Here is an 18,469-nt window from a genome sequence, read left to right as displayed (position 1 = left end):
TATGAAATTTTCCTTAAAGACAAAAATTCTATGAAATTTTCCCTATAGACAAAAATTCTATGAAATTTTGCCTATAGACAAAAATTCTATGAAATTTTCCCTATAGACAAAATTTCTATGAAATTTTCCCTATAGACAAAATTTCTATGAAATTTTCCCTAAGGACAAAATTTCTATGAAATTTTCCCTAAGGACAAAATTTCTTTGAAATTTTCCCTAAAGACAAAATTTCTATGAAATTTTCTCTAAAGACAAAAATTCTATGAAATTTTCCCTAAAGACAAAATTTCTATGAAATTTTCCCTAAAGACAAAATTTCTATGAAATTTTCCCTAAAGACAAAATTTCTTTGAAATTTTCCCTAAACGTAAAATTTCCTATGCTGACTCCCTTCTTACTTGCTTTCAGTAATAGCCTAGTTTTCTTACAACCTGGATCCCCCCATAGGAGATTCCCATCCTATTTATGTATGTCATCAGGTCTGGGTGACATAAATGGTTTGAAGCTCCTCAGGGATTCCTTCACCATAAATTTTGTAATGAAATGCCTTCAACCAACATCATTATTTCAAGATTCCGGTGTCTCCGTGAGTACCGTCGTTCCCTGTGGAAAATGGGTTTTCATTAAAAGCCTCAACATGTCCTCCGTTGTCTCTGCTCTCACTCCCATATCGTCTACTAAAGTTTCAGTTCTGTGACATAGGCCGCATGGCGGCGCGCATGGGGATACTGCATAATGACTTCTGTAGGAGTTGCCTCGATGAGGATGAGGAGGAGACTATTGAGCACTTGCTGTGTTGCTGTCCAGGTCTGCAGAGACGTAGGCTCTCCTTTCTGGGGAGCCGTTTCTGTGATCTGGGTGATCTTGTGAACGTACCTCTGGTATGTATTCTGAGGTTTGTTGAGGGACAAGGATGGTTCCGACGGAGGCTCCCACAAGCTTCGGCGTATGCATGGTTTTATAAATCATAATATCTATAAAAACACCCTCTAGTTCACAAACCACCTCTTCGTCGAGTTTGGGAGACCTGGCTCAATGATGTGGTCGACCGTGTCAAATGCTTTTGACAAGACGAGATCCACGGGGGCAGTACTTTCATGAGGCCACTTCGAATTCACACCGCGGCTGATATGTGACGTGATTGATAGCTGTGAGTGCTATTGCAGTGATATGCATTTTATGGAATCCTTGTTGATGGTCCGTCCGCTGGAGTCAGGGGCGAGCTCAGGCCAGGTAGGAGCAGAGCCTTAAGTATCTTTGCGACTGAGGACAAGAGAGATTGCCATGTATACCCGGATTTAGAATAGGGGCCACTCGTTCTATATGTGGTTAGTCGTCGGTATGCGTCTTCGGTATAGTCCCTGAAACCTGATCTGTATTCTTCCTTCTCTTGTTCCTGTGGTATCACAATGTACGTATGTTATGGCAGACTGCCACTTAAAGCTATCGGAATAGAACAAAGTTCCCGGGGGAATAGAACCCACTATCCCCCCACAATAAAGCCAAGTACTCCACCAAATTGGCCACCAAGCCGCTTATTACCATTGGAATATGGGAAGCAGTGACCCGTATGGGATCTTCAACATATGGATCGCTTTTTACCATTCCTTAGCGAATCACTTGGAACCTCAGCATACTATATTGCGTACACAAGAAAGGAGACAAGACGGAATGTGCCAACTACAGAGGAATAAGTTTCCTCCCTATCGCATAACAAGACAAGATACTCTCGAGCGTACTGTGTGAAATATTAAAACCTAAAGTCAATGAGATAATTAAGCCCTTTCAATGCGGCTTTATACCTGACAAATCCACCAGATTTACCACCTGGTAAATGGACCAGATATTCAATCCTGGAAAAGACCCGAGAAGGACAAATCAACACCTACCATCTCTTTGTTGATTAAAAAGCCGCCTTCGATAATCCTTTACGTTCAAAGGTATTTCAAGCCATGTCTGAGTTTGAATTGGAAAGAATCTCTCCGAACCATTTAATACCAAACGAGGTTTCAGACAAGGAGACAGCCTATCGTGTGATCTCTTTAATATCCTGGTGAAGATTACCGGAAGTAGTAACTGCTGCCTTTGAAAGAATCGAAAGAGAGTCAGTGAAAATGGGTCTGGCAGTAAATGGAGATAAGACGGAATGGATGGTTTCAACTCCGAAAACGCCGTGTACAACCGAGCAAATAAAGAAAATGGAGAAAGTTGCGAATAGGAATTATCTACCACGGCACAGCCGAAACCTAAACGAATGATACCAGTTTTGAGATAAAGCGAAGAATAATACTGGCAAACAGATGCCACTTTGGACTAAGTAAGCAGTTTAGAAACAAGGCCACTACTCGAGAGACGAAGATTGCACTATACAAGACACTGATACTACCCGTGTTGCTATATGGTTCTGAAGCATGGGTACTTGTGAAAGCAGATGAGGCTGTGCTTGAAGTATTTGAGAGAAAGATTCTTTGTAAAATATATGGACCAGTTTGCGTTAATGGAGATTGTAGTCGACGTATGAACCACGAGTTGTATGACGACGATAGCATAGTTACACGCATCAAAATACAACGGATGCGTTGGCTAGGTCATGTTGTCAGAATAGAAGAAGAAGCTCCAGCAAAGGAGTCTTTTGGAGCCAAACACAATTGTACACGCAAATCGGGAAGACCAAAAGCCTGATGGAAAGACCAAGTGTTGGTAGACACCTCGAAACTTGGTGTCAGAGATTTCAGAATGAGCGCAGAAGATCGAGGCGCTTGGAATGTTATTTTACGTTCAGCTAGTGGAATAAATGTTCTGTCATAGCCAATTTAGAAAAATTTTGGAACAATATTTCGTGAGATATGCTTGGGAAGGATTTAACAATTTCCGGTTCTAATTTTTTTCTGCATTTTTTTTTCTTTAAAAAAAGGAATTCAGTTTAAAACGGATATTGAGCTCTTAAATATTGGAAAGGTTTCTTTGTTGACATTTTTCATATATACATATTTAAAGATGTCTTGATATTACATTGTCCCGAACCACTTCCATTGCAAAGAAACCACAAACAGAATTGAATGTTGACAATAGAAAAAAAAAATTAAGATTTAAATTATGGTCTTGTGAGAGCATTTAAATAGTTTAAAAGGAAAACTCTTTAGAAAAGAAAATTCCCATTTATGAGGGAGGAGTTGAGAGTAGCCCAACAATATTTCCTCTATTTTTACCTTTTTTTTATTGTTTGTTATACAGTTGGTTTCAGCAGAAGTCTGCTGCTGCCAGAGTTTAAATTGTGTGCTGTCAGTGTAAAGTAGGGTTCCGACAAGAAAATCGGCTTAAGCTACACCTTCACTCTCTAATTTGTATTGCTTGGTAGCTAGGCAGCCTAGTCACCTTCACCTTCATTCACATTGCCTATGAATGTGTAGTGAAAGGTGAAGTGTCGGTCGATAAATGTCATTGTTGTTAATCTGTCACAATGACAATTTGTTCAAAATACGATTAAATGGAAGTTAATTGTCAGCATTATGAAAAGATTTAAAGGGAATTAAATAAAAGGGGATTTTCTATTCATGCTGGTGAAGTCTCTCTACGATGCCCATGGCCTAGACAAGGGAAATAACAAGTGTTTATGGCTTTGTTTTTATGTACACACATTCTTTTCATTTTATTTTCAAAATATTTCTTTATTTCTTTATTTTTGTTTTTTTTCTTTATTTTGTTTTATAAATAATTTAAACATTTGTTTATTATATGTATACCTTTTTCTTCTTTTCAATTAAGAAATTTAACAAAAAAAAAAATGGACAAAAGTTTCTAGAAACTACTTAAAAATTATTAAAAATAATAATAATAGCTATAATATTTAAAATTATAGAAGAATTGTTTTTTGCACATTTTTGATTTTAGTAATTATTTATAATTCTAGGTATATATATTTTATTTTATTTATATATATTTTTTTGATATTTACATTCTTCTTGTTGATTTTTGTTTTCAACTTTTAATACATAACCTCAAAATGTGCATATAGTATTTGAATATTTTTGTTTGCTTGGGTTTTTTCTTGGGGGGTATTGGGGGTATTAAGTTACTATTTCTTATATAATTCGTCTACTATTTAGTTTTTTATATGGAGATTCATTTGAAAACTATTTTATGTATGTCTATAGCTAGCACAGCAATTAAGTTGTCCATTCATGAATGGAGTTAATTCATAAGCGATGGGAAATTTGAAAACTACAGCAGAAAACAAAACCGTCTAAAAAAAATTCAATTAAAAATTTTATTGAAAATGTAATCGTTTTCAATTAAATATTCAATTAGTTTTTTAATTGAATATGGTTTTTATTCAATCACAGTTTTGCAATTTCTAATTAAAAAAATAATCGATTCAATTAATTTTTTTATTGAATCTAAAAGAATTTTCAATCACAATCGTTAAATTTAATTGAATCAATCATTATTTTAATTGAATCGAAAAATGTTTACAGTACAAAATTGGTTTTAGACTCATACCCCTTCTTTTATGTTGTTGTTGTTGCCGACGAAGGACTCCATCAGGTCAGAACTTTGCAGAAAGACCGCCTCCCATTGAACCAATTAAAAAATTAATTGAAAATTTTAATCATTTTCTTAATTGGATCTATTATAAAATTAATTGAAAATTTTAATAATTTTTTTAATTGAATATGTATCTTTTTTAATTGAAAATTTTTTCAATCGTTCCTTTAAAAACGTTGATTGATATTATCATTTTTATGATTGAAGCAGTTTGGATTAAAAAATTAATTGAACCAACTAATTTTGTGATTGAAACCGATTTTTATTTTTTTCTGTGTACGAATCGGATTTCAAAAAATTTGCAAAAAATTTATTCACCTTTTTATTTCATCAATTAAAAAATTAATAGAAAATTTCCAAAATTTTTCTAAATGGATCAATTATAAAATTAATTGAAAATTTCAAAAATTTTAATCATTTTTTTAATTTTTCAATCATTCCTTTAAAAACATTGATTGATAATATCATTTTCGTGATTGAAGCAGTTTCAATTAAAAAATTAATTGTATCTATTAATTTCGTGATTGAAACGGATTTTTAGTTTTTGCTGTCTACTGGAACTAATAACGGCAAAATATGTTATTGCCAGAAAAGTAGCAATCGGGTAGCGAAATGAAATGAGTTGTAATTGATGGAGGTCATTAACTCAGTGTTTCGGCCCTAATACACTTCTAAGGCATCAATAGAAGTATTTATCCCAATTATTACCTTGAACCATGCACATTTTCATTCAATGAGAGAAATTGTCGCTTTCCATAGGTCAACAGTAATGCAATTTGTAGGCAGGGCCATCAGTGATCAGCTCTGTTGTTGTTTTAGCAGTTTGTTGTTTTCTATCTTTCGTCTGCTTGATTCTGTTGAGTGTCAAGACCCAGGAAGTCTGCGACTAAGATGGGGTGCGTCCGCAGGTATCTGGGTCTGAGTCGAGTGGGTCTGGCTGGGCAGTTAAACAGGTGACGTGTACCATGCGGTCCCTGGTTACTATCGGGCAATACATCTTGCACGTCGGCATCAATCCTTGCTCTGTAGGAGTAGGGGCGGCTGCATCTGCCGGAACGTAATTGAGCCAGAACTACTCTGGTTTTATAGGGGAGGTCAAATGCTTCAGGTGCAATGGGGTGTCCGTTAGCCATTTCCGACATCTGCTACCGTGTCTGCATGAATGTTGTCTAGACCTGCTTGATATGCCGCTTGATCTAGAGCTTCTCTCTTGTAGCGCTGAACCTCACGCTCTGTTTACACTTAATGTGGGAAATCCATCTGCCACTATAACCTGACCTAATTTGTCACAAACAAATGTTTACTTAAATTCAATTATCTTTCTTTGGCTACAAAAAAAATGTCTTTAATTGGTAACTTGCATTAAGAGAGTCTTTCCCTTCCTGTGAACTGGGACAGTTTGATTAAGTTGAGACTGATATGAGTGCTACTTTCTTAAACATGCAAATATCAATATAGCCCTGTTTTATTTTTACTTTACATAGAGCTAGTGTTTGAAAATGTTATGAAAAGACAATTTTACATTCAAGAATTTTCTCGTTTTGTTTGTTTCTTCTTATAATGTTTTCAAGTTTTCACAACTGTTTTCCTGTCACATCTATCGTGAATGATATTTTTTGTTGTGAATTATTAATATTTCTATTGTGAATTAATGATATACCTATTATGGATTATTGATACACCTGTTGTGAATTATTTAAATACCTATTGTGAATTATTGATATGCCTATTGTGAATTTTATACATCTATTTTGAATTAAATAGATTAGTTTAGCCAAATCTTCGTAAATTTACATACACTAAACCTAATAAAATTTATAAAATTGCCTTGCTGTAAATGTTTCGATACATGTATTTCAAAATGTCTAACTAATATTTAAAATATGATCGATAATTTACCAATACAACTATGCACTGATATTTTATCTAGAACATCTGAATTGCACTGCATAGGACTAAAATAAAACACAGCAGGTGTCACTTTAAAAATCCTATTTGCACTGGATTATTCTTTGCTCCATATGTTTGTCCTTCATAGCTTGCCCATTCAGTGCTAAAATAAAACAGGGCTTATGTTGTAGTTCAAATATTTCCCATGGATTCGCTCAATCTATTAACCCCAAACGATGATCATGATCACTTTTATGCTCTTAGGTTGCTATGTTGCTTGCCTATGAATTATTGTTGGTTTTTTTTGTTGTTGTTATTTCATTGAAATGTCTACAAGAGTTGCGCTGGTAATTAAAAATAGAAATTATGCTGTTGTGTATGATGGTGAGGATGCTGCTGCTGTTGCTGTTGTTCTCTATATGCCATCGTGGTTGCTGATGCCGATTTTGATGTTGTTGCTGCTTGAGTTTGAGTCGCCACTTTGGCTGTGGTCAACCATTCTCCACCAGTACCAGTACTACTGTTGCTGCCTGTACAAATGGCATCTAACTAAAATCATAAGTGTTGATATTCACTCATATCATAGATGGGCATAGAACTCATGACATTGTGCAGATGTGAATATGCAACAGCAGCAGGAAGTGGGGCCATTTGTGTGGGTACATTACCGGAACCTTTGGCAGCGGCAGCAGCTGCCGCCACCGACAAGGCTGGACCACTAATTAACTGGGCACTCAGCGCATGATCGGCAGCGGTCAGTGCAGCTGTACTATGATGGGATTGTTGCTGCTGTTGCTGCTGCTGATGATGATGTGTGTGATGATTGCTGAGCGTTTGATTGGGCGATAATTGTTGTGCTGTATGTTGCTGTTGCTGCTGCTGTTGTTGTTGTTGATGATGATGGTGTTGGTGATGTTGTGTGGCATGATGATTGCTATTGTTCGGATTACTATTGGCGGAATTTGTGCCATGACTTTGTTGCATGAGAGCACCTTCCATTTCTGAATCACTGGAGGAATCCAAATGCTGTTTATCGGGATTACCACTGTAAAGAGAAATCAAAAAAAATTATTATGAAAAAGGTATTTGGTATTATTTAACATAAAATTAGAAAGAAATATGTCTAATGGGACTTTACATGGCATATCAAGATGCGTGGTCATTGTAATAATATTGGTGAGAATAGAGTGTATGCGTCACAAGTACACTAGAGAACTACATGAGACCCAAAATTTGGCACTGAATGGCCACTTTGGCCAAAGCAATTGTCTGTATCGCATGCCACATAAAAACATAGTTAGCTTGAAACACACGCACCAATACAATAGAGTTAGAGATGCGCGAACGTTTTAGTAATCATTCAGTGGACGTGATATTCAAAATGATTTTGATTTTTAGCCATGACTGATGGTCACGTGTACATGTGACCCATGCTCATGTATTTTCACCAATACGATAACAATGATCACGCATCATGATGTACCGTATAAATTACCTACAACAGGTGACTTTTCTAGAACATTATTTTCGATTGCTGCACAGTGGTACACAATCGAAACGTATTAAAGATAATATATTTTGAGAAAATTTCCTAAGAAATTCCAAGAAGTTTTGGAAAAATATTCTACAGACAATTAATTTGGTTTGCGGTGCACAGTGGTGCAGAATCGTAATTCACCGAAAAGATATTTTATAACAATTTTAACGAGATTTTTCAAATTGTTGTTTTCAAAGAAAAAAAAACATTTTGCATTGGTATGCGCACTGGCGGACGTTTTGAAAAATGTACAAGGTCGGCAGGTAGTGCCGTTCATTGGGATAGGCGTCAGAACAACACAGAGTTGTGATTGATTCCTTGACTTTAGATGATCCGGATAAAGGCCAAATTCTTTTATATCATTCGTATCTGTACCCATACCCTGACAGAAGACTGTGGCGAACCGATTAAGGATATATTTTATGAGCGCCTAGAGGGATCATATGAATGCTGCCACGCACATGATATGCAAAGAAACTTTAATGCCAAGAAAGGAAAGAAGAATATCTTTGGAACAACGATCGGAAAATTTAACTTATACCAGATAACATTTGATGGCGGCCGTCGTAGTGCAGAGGTTAGCCTGACCGCCTATGATGCTAAACATCAGGGTTCGAATCCTGGCGAGAACATCAGAAAAAAATTTCAGCCGTGGTTATTCCCTCCTAATGCTGGCGACATTTGTGTGGAACTATGCCTTTTTAAGAAATGGTATGGCAGTCATGTAAAAACTTCTCCCCAAGGAGGTGTTCGTACTAGTCTATAAAAAGAAGCCGTTAGTTGAATGATCATGGGCAAATTCGCATTTGCAGAAGTGAGAAACTAAATTCATCACGTTGTAATAGATCAAAGGCATTCATTCGCAACATTACCTTGTTGCAGCAAAGGTTCGCGCTCGTCTGAGCATGGCGAGAAAGTACGATCTGACACTGCATGGAAGCTGGATAGCGAAAAGCTGCAAACTCAAGAGATGGCAATGGCATAAATCACTCGACTGGCCCAACCGCTTGACGAAGGCACTCTTTGTCCCGATGATATAACGGGACAATAGCAAAACACTTCAGAATGAAGTTCAGAAATTTTACCAAAGAATCAAACATCAAACCGATGGCATGTGTATAGACAGATCCTCCCTGCACGGGATAACTATAAGCACCATACTGGCTGGAGCTCCAATCTGTGTGGTGTTCTTCCTTATCAAGGGAAGCCTAGCTAGGAGCTACAGGGCGCGTCCACAGGTTGCGGATAGGGGAATGCTCCAAACAGATTAGCTGCAACTGCAGTCGCGGACAATCAGCGGCAACGATTGCAGTGTCTCAGTGAGAGGCCGGGCGGCACCGGTTCTTACTTAAATACTTAGTGTCTATGATGCTCGATATAACAAGGCGAGTTAGTGGCGCCTTGAATACGCAATGGCGTATTATACCCTCCACCATAGGATGGGGGTATACTAATTTTTTTAATGCATCAGCCCGTCCTCGCGATATGGTTGAAAGAACGCATAACCGATGATTGGAACCTCGGCATACTATGTCCCGTACACAAGATAGGAGAAGGGGGAATATGTCTACTTCCCATCGCATACAAAATGTTTTAGAGCTTACTAGGAGAAACATTAAAATGTAAAATGTAAAAATTTTCTATAAATAAACATTTTGGAAAAAATTTCACTTTTACTATTTCCAAATTTCTGCTAAAAAAAACTTTCACCTGAATTTTTTTATCCTCACCTTGTATGAAAAACCACCAATACCTAAAATTTGCTTAACAAAAACTGAAACTTGAAAGGGAAACCCTCCAAAAAAAAAAAAAAACGAAAAAAACAATCAAGGGTGAAATTTAATGAGTTCAAAAAACACCTAATAGTGGTACGAGTATAGTACACCAATATGATAAATGTATCAACATCATCGGTTACACGTTTAAATGTGAAGTAGTCAACATTTTATTGGTTTTTGTGGTTTTGTATATTGCCGACTTTTTTTTCAGCATGTCGCCGTTGTTGTCATCAAACCCATATTTTTTATAGCGAACATTGAAAAGCACCTTGCAAGTAAAGCAGCCAGCCAGCTAAACAGCAAGCCAGCCAGCCCGTCGTTCAAAAAAATGAGGTACGTCTATAACCCTTTTTTTACTACACAATCACTTACTCATTTACCATCAGCTACTATATGAAATTATTATATGGGGTGTTTTTTTTGAGAGTGATAAAAACTATAGTAATTATACCCAAAATCAGGCCATTATTGTTTCAATAGGATTTGGGCTTCAATCTTAAAGCATTCCTGGCAAGATTTTGCTAAGATCAATGACTTCCGTCTACAAAGCAAAAGAAAAAAAATCGCCAAAAAATTTTCAGTTAAAAATTTATTTGAAAACTAAACCGTTTTTCATTGAAAAATTTATGGATTTAATAATTTTTTAATTGAATATCAATTTTTATTTCAATTACAGAAGTTATTGAAATTTTTGCCATTTTCAATTAAGAAATTAATTGAAATAATTAATAGAAATAATTGGAATTTGCAAACAATGTCAAATCATTTTTTGATTGGATCAATTAAAAAATTAATTAAAAATTTCAATAATTTTTTAATGGATCAATTACAAAATTAATCGAATATTTCACCAATTTCAATTATTTTTTTAATTGAATATGCAATTTTTTCAATTGAAATTTTTTAAAAATAACTGTGATTGATATTGTAATTTTTGTGATTGAAGCTGTTTTAAATAAAAAATCAATAGGATCCATTAATTTCATGACTGAAACGGATTTTTATTTTTTTCTGTGTACTTAAGAGAATATAATCTGTGGGGTTTAGGCTAGATTATGTTGCATGGTTTGTCCACCAAAGGTCAGTTCACTCGGAGGCCAGTTTGGCCCATTGTGACACCCTAGAGAGGAAGGGAAGAGAAAAAGAAAATGTGGCACCTCGTACTCGAAGTTATACACGAATAAAAGAAAAAGGCAGGAAGAGTGGAGAACCCCGAGCGAGGGGTGAAGAACCGCCCGTCCCTACGCAAACACTAATCTACCTACGTCGGAGCTTGTAGCACCCCCCGACAGAACCATCATGTTCCCTCAACAAACCTCAGGAGAGATACCAGAGGTACGTTTGGAAGTTCACCCAGATCACAGAAGAAACGGCTCCCTAGAAAGGAGAGCTTACGCTTTGCAGACCCGGACAGGAACACAGCAAGTGCTCAATAGTCTAATCCTCATCGAGGCAACTCCTACAGAAGTCATTGTGCCGTATCCCCATGCTCGCCGCCATGCGAACTTATCGAACGCCAGCAACTCCTTCGTCCTCCTGCGGTCGAAGACCGGCCATAGCGTCTTCGCAGTCCGGCAACCATCTACCGAGTCCCACCTCGCTACCGACGCCGCCCTGGCGAAGTTCAGTAGCTCGACAAATTGTACGTAGGCAAGACCGAAGACTGGTCCGCCCGGCGCAGACGAACCCCTCCTGGCGCACTTGTCCGCCCTCTCATTTCCTGGAATCCTCTCAGGCCCAGGAACCCATGTCAGCGTCACATCGTGGTCCCGGAGCCTATCCAGGGATTCCAAACAATCCGCCACGCATTTCTACCTCACCATCCTCGACCCCAAGGCCTTGAGTGCCGCCATACTGTCCACATAAATTCTGAGTTTCGAGGAATTTCTCTTGCGGCCACTGCAATGGCACAGACCTCTGCCTGAAAGACCGTACACTCGTCCGGCAGCGTCAGAGATATACTGATATTGAGTGCATCGGAGTAGACCCCCAATCCAGTCCCTGATTTCTTCCTGGCGCCATCTGTGTAGATCGAGGTTTTATCCTCCTCAAGTACACCATCCGCCCTCTATTCGTCCCTCTCAGGCAAACGAATCGCGAATTCCTCACTCCAGTCGGCATTAGTGCCAGGTAGTCAGAGATCCTCCTTAGTCTAACCTCCGTATCCATAACACCCAGAATCGAAATGTGGCCGCTACCATCCTTCTTTACCATGCTGATAGGTCCCAATGGGCTGCATGTCCAGCATCGCCTTCAGGCCTGCCTGCGGAGCGGTTCTCATTGCCCCTGTGATCCCGACGCAGTCCAGAGACTGGCACCTTCTCGAACTCCCTCGCACGCTTCCTCTTCCCTACGGCATCCCACCATACCAGTGCTCCAGAAGCCTGTACTGGTCTCACGATGGTCGTATAAATCTAATAAATCAACCTGGGAGTCACCCCCCAATTCCAACCGAACATCCTTCTGCAGGAGTAAAAAGTGCCTTTTTCATCTGTGGGCTTTAATCCCATAAAGCGTTTGGCCAGTTTCTTTTTGTACCCTCTACCATAAGATGGGGGTATACTGTGGAAATCACGATAGCGGTAGAACGGGTAAAGCTAGTTTCTTGAAATTTTGCAAACATATTTCTTATTGGAGGCAACCGTAGCACAGAGTTTAACATATCTGCCTATGACCCTGAACGCCTGAGTTCGAATTCGGGCGAGAACATAAAAAAAAATATAACCGATCTCTCAGATAGACTTTAGACCTCTAGACTACGCCATTCTTACCCGATTTGTTTGAAATTTTGCACAATGACTTCTACTAAAACCTCCAACGTTTATGGCCAGTGCGGTCTGAATCGGTCTATAACGTGGTATAGCTCCCATATAAACCGATCTACCAAATGTACTTCATGAGCCCATAGTGTGCGAAATTCTAATCCAATTTTCCTTAAACCGATCTGCCAAATGCACTTCATGAACCCTAGAGTGCGAAATTCTTATCCAATCTTTCTGAAATTTTGCTCAACGACTTCTACTATGAGCTCCAACATTCGTGCCATGTATGGTCAGAATAGGTTCATAACCTGATATAGCTCCCATATAAACCGATCTCCCGAATGAGCTTTTGGCCTATATAATGTCCAATTCTTAACCGATTCGGCAGAAATTTTGCATAATGATTTCTATTATGATATCCAACATTCGTGCCAAGTGTGGTCTGAAACCTGATATAGCTCCCATATAAATCAAGCTACCGAATGTAATTTTTAGGCCTCTAGACTGCGCAATTCATAACCGATTTGGCTGAAATTTTGCACAAAGACTTTTACTAAGAGCTCCAACATTTCTGTCAAGTATGATCCTCCCATATAAACCGAAATATCGAGTATACTTTTTGGGCCTCTAGAATGCCCAATTCTTAACCGATTTGCCAGAATTTTGGCACAATGATGTTTACTATGACCGCCAACATTCGTGGTCTGAATAGGTTTATAACCTGATATAGCTCCCATAAAAACCAATCACCCGAATATACTTCTTGGGCCTTTATAATGTACAACTTTTTACCGATTCGGCTGAGATTTCTCACAATGATTTCTATTATGACCTCCAACATTCTTGCCAACTGTGGTGTGAATCGGTCTATAAACTGATATTGCTCCCATACAAACCGATCTCCCTAATTTATTTCTTGGACCTATAGAATTCACAATTCTTAACCGATTTTCATGAAATTTTTCACAATGACTGAATGAATTTACTATGACCTCCAACAATCATGCAAAGCATGATTTGAACAAGTCCATAACCTGATATAGTTCCCACGTAAACCGATCTCTCGAATGAGCTTCTAACCTTATATAGCTCCCATATAAACCGATATCCCGAATATACTTCTTGGGCTTCTATAATGCCAAATTCTTAACATATTTCCCAGAAATTTTGTATAATGACTTTTAATATGAGCTGCACCATTCTTGCCAAGTATGGTCTAAGTAGGTCCGTAACCTGATATAGCTCCCATATTAACCAAGCTCCCGAATGTACTTCTTGAGCCCCTATAGGGCGCATCTACTATGATGTCCAACATCCATCGGTTATGGACCAAATCGGTCCATAGCCTGATATAGCTACAATACCATATCAATTATTATCCATTATCTTTTGTTTGCCCGGGCAAAGAACTTGATTCGGTCCGGCCGAACTTATCACACTATTACTTGTTTATATTTATTGTCCACATTTGGCACTTTTTATTTTTCCATAAAAAAAATATTTTTTCTCTTTTTTTCATACATCGTTAAAACTTTGAAAATTCTGCCCTATATTTTTTATAAATTCTATCACCCCCAAAAATAACCGTTATATGTTTGGTTAAGTTGCACACATACCACATATACTCTCATACACATACATACTTCTAAAAAACATGGTTTTCATTATATACAATGCAATGTATTTTTTTATATAAAAATGAAGAATGCTGCAAATGTATTACACATCCCTACGTAAAAAAAATGTATATGTTAGTGTATATGTGTTGGTAATATACCACACCACACTCCACAAACAAAAAATAAGGAGGGGTTCGCCATATCAAATTACCAACATGAAAAGTATAATACAACAATAACAATAGCAAAAACAACAACAACAACCACATCGACAACGACGACGAATTAAATAAACATCACATTTGAGCTTGAAAACAATGTTAGTTGGCATTACTGGCAGTTAGGGAGCAGCAGTAGCAGCAATGCTTGCTGAATTGTCAACATTCATTAGGGCTATAAAGCTAAACCTCGAAAACTCACCACTCTCTCAAGTGTTGTGTGGTGAATCGCATAGGAGTTTAAACAGTATTGGTGCTATGCTATGTCAGTCATTCATTACACGTCCTTTTGAGATCTGTTACAACGGCAGAGAAATTTCAATGTTGAACATCAAGTGATTCTTCGATTATTATCAGCTGTTAAATGTCAAAAGAATTTACCATGTGTCAATTAACAAATTGACTTCTAAAACCATCATCCATTCCACATTATTCTCTTTAGTGATCCCCAGCGGGAATCCATTACAGTGAAGAGTTTAAGTTTGGTGAAGGGCGAAAAACCAAACAAAACACATCCTCTTCAATGATAGCGGGGGATTGTTGCATTTGTTTGCCATTAACAATTACAATTTTAATATGGGCGCCATGGAAATTAGAGATGTAAAAATTATGGTTATTTGAAAATATAGCTCTAATAAGGGATAATAAGTGAAGGATATGATCTCACATCGGTCTAGGTAGAAATAACCCGTCATGTACATGACACTTAAATCGTGCTAAGAGTTTTAAATGACAAGATACGACTGAAGAATGTGATTGGTCCAACAGTCCAAAAATGTTGCCAATGGACTTCGCTGCGTCGAAACAGTACTGATATTTACAGCATGGTGTGTCAGTTAGCAAGGATCATAAAACGCACACCAAGCGGTTGCCAAAATTGTTATCTACCACAAATTCTAAAAAGTTTAGGCAAAGAAACTAAGGAGCTAAAATCAAAATCAAGCTTCCGATTTTTGAGGACAAAATTCTTAGGTCGCCTAGGTTCGAATCCTGGCGAGACCATCAGAAAAAAATTGTTTAGCGGTGGTTTTCCCCTCCTAGTGCTGGCAACATTTGTGAGGTACTATGCCATGTAAAAACTTCTCTCCAAAGAGGTGTCGCACTGCGACACGCTGTTCGGACTCGGCTATAAAAAGGAGGACCGTACTATGTACAAGCAAAAGTGTCGAAATGCTGCTGAAGCCAAGAATGTGGCATCTATGCAGTCAGCAGCAACGCGTCAAGTGAAGGAGAGGTTTAGGGAAAAAAAAGGAGAGAGGAGAATTCAGCCTGGCTGAACCGTGCACGCTTTTACTTGTTATATACAATGCATATAAAGGTCGTGCCAAAGGCAGAAAAACCATGCCTCCATACATGACTGCAACTATGTACGTATGTGGAGCAGAATGCAGCCGCTTACCCTAGTGCACCAAAAATGCACTAGTTTCAGCACTATAATTCTTAACAACAGCGCAAAAAAGAATTGCGCTTCCTGGTAATGTCTACAGTATGCTTACACAAATGTAAGTGCTTCCAATTTTATTCAGAGTTTTTTAGTGAGTGGGTAGGTGTCAGAAATTTAAGAAGGAGCGCAGAGCATTTAGACCCCTCAAAATCTTTCCTGAGTTCGATTAATGTAACAACCAATCTGATGGCCAAGTAAGTAAGCAATTGAGGTTACTCCCTCAATTAGCCATTTAAATTTTTCTAAAAGAACCTCCGACTTCGACCTAATGTAAGTTCACAGATTCCGGTTATTCATTTTCTGACAGAAATTATTATATCGATTAAGTACCTGGCACTTGTTATCCGGTTACTTAGTTTTTGTGGTTTTAAAATATGAACATCACTAGGACAGGTTTCTTTTTGGTGTATATGTTGTCAATATGCTGGACCGTATTGTGGTAGCTCTCAAGTAACATTATTCATGGGCTCATTGCTTGTTTTCCCCCTGCAATATTCAAGGGGAACTTGGGTCTCTCTCTCTCTCTCTAGCTGGCTCAATGAGTTAATGGCGGGCTTGGGTTACAACAGTTGTTGCAAATGAAATCAAACACCTAAAGTGCTTTTGTTTGAATGACTTCTGAAAAGTGTGCACGGCATGTAAATATTTGGTGTTGAAAGTCAAGAGTTACGGCTGCATCAACTCTTAGGAAAAATGAAAAACGAAAAACCAAACTCCCCAGAGATCAGATTGTTGTGTAGTGAATTTGAAACCTTAAATGGCATTACACATTTCCTTCCGCTCTAACACTATGGCATACATAAGTAATTTAGTTTATTAATACATATGTTATACAGCAAGAGCTACAATCCATTGCTATGTCTAGTGCCTGGTGTCTGGCAACATTTATAAACTGATGATGTTTCTATGCCATTGCATTCAATTTAAATGTCAATTGTAATTTGTTAAGTCATTGATGTTAGTTGTAGTGTAACAAAAGTGGATCTTCTTTTTTTTTTCGTAGTTTATGGTTGACATCTGAACTGAAGAAAATTATGAATGGCACAATGAATGTAATGCCAAGTGGGTAACTAGGTTGCTACTGGAAAGGGCAATAAGGTAGATTAAGGATTATTTGTAAAGGGAATCTAAAATATCACATATTGAATAGAAGAATTTTTCTTCCGTAATAGAAGAAAACTTGTGATTTGCAATGTGAAGATTAAATAAGCAATACAATATTCACGGACTATACGATATTGTCACATACTTTTAAAGAAAATAAATTGTTATATATTAATGGCCGTATTCGCAAAACGTTGTGAAGCCTTAAAATCGGTTTATTTGATAGTTCTATAAAGGAAATCTGTCAAAGAAACATATTTTAAATCTACATAAAGTTTTGTGGATAACGATGTAATCATCTGAAATTTTAAGATCTTTGTCTTGTTGTATATAATAGGCAACAAAAAGAATTCCCAAAGATTTGATAGCTGATGTGTCCTAAACTACTGTATATGGTGTTCATAGAAGTAAGAAGAACAATAAAACCATTTAGTTTTAAAACATGTTAGTGCATATAGTCTGAAGGGGTTGTATCCTACGGATTCAACAAGTTGAAACTGAAGCTCTATAGAGCTTGGGGAATCAGGAGACGACTCAGCAATTGTTGCTGAACACTTGCCTGAGGAACTATCGACCACATCGCTAAAGTCTAGCGGGTTGCAGGAGACCGAAAATCCCACTGCCACAATCGAGACAGGAGGGGATGGCATCGAAACGGGACCCGACAAGCTCTGTGTGGGTGGGTCACAAAGTACTTCGACTGTATTCTTGCAAAGGCTAATCTGAATGTTTTTCTTCTTCCGTCGCTAAGCACTGAAGATTTAGTAGTAGCCAGCCTTGAAATAAACAAGTCTCATTACTCGCTGGCTTCCCTATATATGGCACACGGTTTAGACATGCCGCCTTCAGACCTTAAGTCGCTGGTTGAAGCTGCTTCTGTAGGGAAGAAAAGCCTCATTGTAAAAAGTGATGGTAATGCACATTACCAGATATGGGGAAGTTCGGATGTCAACGAAAGGGGTGAGCTGTTTATTGAATATATTATAAGTTGCACTCTGGCGATTTGTAATAATAGGCATTATTATTACCAGGAATAGGCAGGAGGTACTAGATATAATCTTTGTATCGGAAGATATAAGTAGAAGAATATGCGACTGGGAAGTGTTGGATGACCGCAGCTTGTCTGATCATCGTTATATTAGTTTCAGCCTTGGAGAAAATACTGAAGTAGTGGTCCCTCGGTTAAACAGAAGAAAGGCGGATTCGAATAAATTCTGCACCACTATCCCTTCTAGACTAGAAAAGGAAGTGGTAACTACGGAGGATATAGACATAGTGGTCAAGCGGATCACGAAGGCCCTGAATGACTCACTTGCGTCAGCATGCCCTAGTGCCAAGCCCAGGGGCAAACAGCGACCGCCATGGTGGATCCCAGAACTGGTTGATCTAAGTAAGGACTGCAGAAAACTCTTCAACAGATCAAAAGCCACAGGAACACCACACGATTGGGACATCTATAAGGTTGAGCTAAGAAAATATAAGGCGTGCTTAAAAACCTCAAAACAAATTCTGCCGACATTTGTGCAAAAACCTCTCCCCAAAGAGGTGTCGCTCTGCGGCACGCCGTTCGGA

The 18,469-nt window shown here is 38.0% G+C and overlaps 1 protein-coding gene across 1 annotated transcript in view; it reads right to left on the bottom strand.

Moving 5' to 3' along the window:
* Positions 1-4,058: 4,058 nt before the first annotated feature.
* The window catches only part of LOC106088193 (protein sine oculis), a 120,327-nt gene continuing 105,916 nt past the window's right edge, over positions 4,059-18,469 (bottom strand). Inside the window, exon 7 of the mRNA XM_013253585.2 lies at positions 4,059-7,480. Coding sequence (XP_013109039.2) covers positions 6,991-7,480 — 490 coding nt within the window. The 3' untranslated portion in view covers positions 4,059-6,990. The remainder of the gene's footprint in view (positions 7,481-18,469) is intronic.

This window comes from Stomoxys calcitrans, chromosome 5 (assembly GCF_963082655.1).
Source record: "Stomoxys calcitrans chromosome 5, idStoCalc2.1, whole genome shotgun sequence".
NCBI lineage: Eukaryota > Metazoa > Arthropoda > Insecta > Diptera > Muscidae > Stomoxys > Stomoxys calcitrans.
The sequence above is the reverse complement of the archived record's forward strand: the minus strand, read 5'-3'. Positions and strand labels throughout refer to the sequence as shown.